The sequence below is a fragment of the Triticum dicoccoides genome, chromosome 5A, assembly GCF_002162155.2.
Source record: "Triticum dicoccoides isolate Atlit2015 ecotype Zavitan chromosome 5A, WEW_v2.0, whole genome shotgun sequence".
In the NCBI taxonomy this organism is placed as follows: domain Eukaryota; kingdom Viridiplantae; phylum Streptophyta; class Magnoliopsida; order Poales; family Poaceae; genus Triticum; species Triticum dicoccoides.
In genome coordinates this window covers 334034111-334038507 of record NC_041388.1, presented here as the reverse complement: position 1 = coordinate 334038507, position 4397 = coordinate 334034111, and the positions used below count along the sequence as shown (strand labels likewise).

General features: G+C 43.0%; 1 protein-coding gene across 1 annotated transcript in view; it reads right to left on the bottom strand.

Moving 5' to 3' along the window:
- The window catches only part of LOC119297290 (inactive ubiquitin carboxyl-terminal hydrolase 53-like), a 5373-nt gene extending 1584 nt beyond the window's left edge, over positions 1 to 3789 (bottom strand). Inside the window, exons 1-6 of the mRNA XM_037575139.1 lie at positions 3021 to 3789; positions 2625 to 2750; positions 960 to 1961; positions 664 to 885; positions 262 to 534; positions 22 to 169 (exon numbers count right to left, since the gene is read on the bottom strand). Of these exons, the coding sequence (XP_037431036.1) occupies positions 22 to 169; positions 262 to 534; positions 664 to 708 (466 nt within the window). The 5' untranslated portion in view covers positions 709 to 885; positions 960 to 1961; positions 2625 to 2750; positions 3021 to 3789. The remainder of the gene's footprint in view (positions 1 to 21; positions 170 to 261; positions 535 to 663; positions 886 to 959; positions 1962 to 2624; positions 2751 to 3020) is intronic.
- Between the last annotated feature and the right edge of the window lie 608 nt (positions 3790 to 4397).

The window sequence follows — 4397 nt, the reverse complement described above, 5'->3', positions numbered from 1 at the left end:
ATCGAAAAGAAAGACATTTACCAACTGTGAAAACATGAGGGGAACTAGAGAGACTGTGGCTCATATGATTTGATTTTCCACAGCCACCCACATCAGGATCACAAGTTCTGTGGACATCCATCATCACAGCCTTCAAAATATCATCAAATGGATTGCCTGGACAGATCCTCTGTACCATGGAACAAACAATAAACCCAGGCACAACATATCAGCAACCATAAAGTACAGAATACAATAAACCAGTAGAAGAACACAACTAACCATTGCATAATTAAGTGAACAATCATTGATATAATGGAGAAATGATGTATATTTTTGTTGTCTAGACTCTAACCCACAACTGTAGCAGATCATCCTTTCATGGACGTCTGCACCAAATATAGTGTGTGCAATGCAATCCTTGTTTGCACAATCCCATGAGCCACTACAATTGTGCTCGTGAGATTCAGCATGGTAGTCAGCACGATAAGTGTATGAATCATGCATGCGTCTTAAGATTGCCTCCAATACCTCAGATGCATCATTCATTTGTCCCTAATCATGGTCAAAGAGTATCAGATAGACAAAGGAGTCATTTGTAGATAAAGTGATCAGTCCGATGACAAAATGATGTATAAATATGTGTACGCACAAAACTACTATGAAAAAAAGACAGAAATATACCATCCGAATTAACTTCTCAGCGGGGAATGAGATGCTCAAAGCCATCCTCAAAGAAGTAGGTGCAACAGCCTCTCCTTCCCCCTTAGATACTTTGCTCAACTCGGTAAAAATATGACATAACGCACATACAACACAAGAAACAGCGCCAGGATCTCCAACATATTTATAGCGTGACGATGTTTTGAGCAGCTCATCTCGGAATCCCCTTAAATGCCATAATGACTGAATGTAGAGAAGAATAATTGTCATTATGTGAAACAAATCATAGATGCATGTGTCATAAATCGGATAGTTACCTGGATAATCACATTCAAGAGACAACTCTTGTCGTCATCATCACTTTTAAGACCAGACCCATGAACTACTTCCCCATTTGTAATACATGCTGCAACTGTAGTAGAGGGATCATAATCTCAAAAGATTATTGTAAACAACTAAGATGACAAAGAGACTAGGTGGTGTTAATATCGTAGCATACTGTTGGTACGAAGGATACAATTATACATACTGTTGATATCGTAGCTACTATTGGTATGAAGGATACAATTATCGTAGCATACTGTTGATATGAAGGATGCAATTATAAATGTACAACAACAGTAGAGCAATATGGAAGAAGACATAGTATCATAGGTCCTGATCAAACATATATCCGTACAAGTTTTTTGTTTGTTTTTTGCGGCGATATATCCGTATAAGTTGTTGCTTCTATAGATCATTTTAATAGCTTGTAATTGCAGCTCTTACCAGCTTCGTTACATATTGTTGTATTGATTATATTAGAGTCAGTTTGTACAGACTATTTTTTCCCTGAACTAATCTTCTCTATTTCCTAAGGCATCAAAGTTTTGTTTGTGATAAACCAACTCTTATTTATCAGGGTAATACGATATCACGATACAATTAAGCCTTACATAGAATTGTTCAGCATAAACTACTTAAATTACATGGTGGGCACGAGGAAAGCATGTTCTGTGATATATGAATAACAACTAAGCATCTGTAGTGAACTAGCAATAAGAGAACACATTAACACAATATCTGGGTTATTTGTTTTGAGAGAAACACAGCATATGGGTTATTATGATGCTAATTGGTTGTTGAATGGATATATGCACTATCTGTCGCTGTTCAAGGACCAAGATATTAGCTTGTTGAGAAGCAAGAAGGAAATCAGCAGAAAAAAGACAGTACTGGTGTAGCAATGCTTTGGCGCAGGTCTTCTAGGAAACGTCTGTAACAATCGTTATCATCCTGGTCCTGGATGCGTTCAATTTCTGATTGGATTGCGGCAGCAACTGAATATAAAGGTAACAGCTTTAAATATGTTCAGATGAAAATAACAGCAAGAAAATATCTAGCATACAATCCATTTATAACAAGCTTGCGTTTGCCATCCACAGGATAATGTGTGGGCAGAGAAAAAGAAAACGGGAATATGTGGACATGGCTATAGTGAACAAGAAAAGGTAAACGATTGTTATACATACTTCAATAACTATTGCAACCCCTCTTCACCAAAAAAGTAGGTTGTTTACATTAACTGAATTTTGGGACATGTCAATGTCCAAAACACATAAATCTCGTGAGCTGGGAGGTTGCAGATGAAAACATGCAAGGTTGTCATGCATGACCATCCTCAGTAATGATTCGGTAACACAATTCAAATATGATCAATTTGCACATAAATCTGTTAAAGTATTTCACAATCTTTAAGTTGTGCTCAGGCACTCAATCAATTTTCTGTACTATGAATGACTGTTCATAGAGGTGTTTATATACCATAGTGAGAAAAGAATGCTACCAATTTACTCAACTTAAATGACAAGTACTCTATCACTGCTTGACACTTACGTATAGGAAAGGACACCAATAAACTGCTAGGATTATTGTGATGCTGGTGCAATTTGACATAGCACGCTTCAAAGAAACAAAGTGTCCAGTGTACAGAAGGCACTCACATTCAGAAGGTGCTGAAGTACTTCTGGTTTGTTCTGAAAAATGTTTTGGATTTACCTTCTCCACAGTTTCCTCCTGCTTGAGTTTCTTCCTCTTGCTCATCTGGGTGAGCGTCAGTTGTTGAAAGGCTGCAGCCGAAGTCATCAGAATCAAGCTGAGCCTGACTGCAAAAGTTCACATGAACAAATAGACTAAAGCCATTCAAACATGAATGTGCAGAGCCAAAAGGAAACCAGTGATGTTGACAACAAAGATAGTTTTATTGCTGCCTGTATTTGTTCATGTTGCTTATACTGAAGAAGAAGCAAAGCAATCACTATCAGTAACAGAACTTAGAAGTATTTTCTAATCAAAGTTCTTCTTCAAAGGAAAGAGTGAAAAGCTAGTGAATAGCATACATTTCCACTGATGCCTCCCTATCTGCACAATTCCCGGAATCATTTATAACCTCGTAGGATTGTTCGAGGCTATCTTTCCTCTGATCAGCACAATGTCCAGTTATGAGTGGCGGCGAGTCGGAGGCAGCCACGTGCTGCTGCTTCTGAAAGTCAACAATTTTCAGTTTGGTTTCTTTGTATCTCTTCATTCCCTGCAGATCTTCCGATACAAGCTGTTTCAACTCGCTCAGGGCAGCAAGAACATCTGTGGTCAGGTGCTCGGAGTCCCTCTGACCAAGATCATAGAGCGCGAGGTCCGACGGTTCCTTAATTTGGATCCCGCGCTCGCACTCGGCGATGATACTCGGGAAGGCAACGATGGCGTCGACATCGTCCATGTCCCTGGAGGCTCCTAGGAGAAGGGTGGCGTAGGAGTGGGCGAGCGCGACCGAGTCCGGCGCAATCTCGGTAGCCCGCCTAGAGGCCTCGATCGCCGACTTGAAATGGCGTGCCCGGATCTTTCTGTCGGCGGTGATTGCGGCGGTCAGCTGTTGCGCGGTGCTGTATGCGTGGAGGAGGATCGGCGGCGATGACCCCAGTCCTCCGAGCTTGTCCACGGCCTTTTGAAGGATCCGAAGAGCCTTTGCGTGCGTTCCCCGCCTCATGTGCTGAGATGCATTCTTCCACAGGGCAAGCACAGCCTCTCTGTCGGTGCCGCCACCGGCCGCCGACGGATTCGGCTGCTGGCGAGAGGCGGAGGAGGGCAGATGTCAGCCCTGCATCTTCAGTTAACAAGTGTATCTCTTCTTCAGTTAACGTCTGGCCCAGATTCACCCTCGCCCCGACGATCGGACGGCTCGCTATGCTCGCCGTTTCACTGTACCGTTTCAGCCGGTTCCTGTAGCGTTTCATCTACGGCACTATAGCCGTCACCCTGTGCCAGCTGGGTTGTAAAGCTCACTCCCAACGTCTTGTAATGCATCGTTTTTCATGAGACCATTTCATTACTCAAACATATATCTTATAGTAATACAGAAACCCTAGCAGGTGCCTACTTTCCCCATTTGTTCGTGTGATCTAGATCGAATCCTTCCCAATTCCTCAATTAGGGTGTGCCAATTGGTATCATGAGCGTAGGTTTTCCTCGGTGACGCAGTAGATCAGAGCTGCGGCGGTGATTTCCCACCCTTCCCTCCCTCTTTCGTCGACGGCGACGATGTAGGTGGCGTTGGCGGCGGTGTAGGTGGCGCTGGTGGCGGTAGACCCATTCGTCGGCACCGTGTCGAGCTTGACTTGTCTGAGCAAATTGCTCACTCGGTAAAATCCCAGGTCGGCGGCGTGTGGTGCTATTCTGGTGGCGATCTCGAGCGACGGCGGCAGGGTTGAGTATTCAGATCC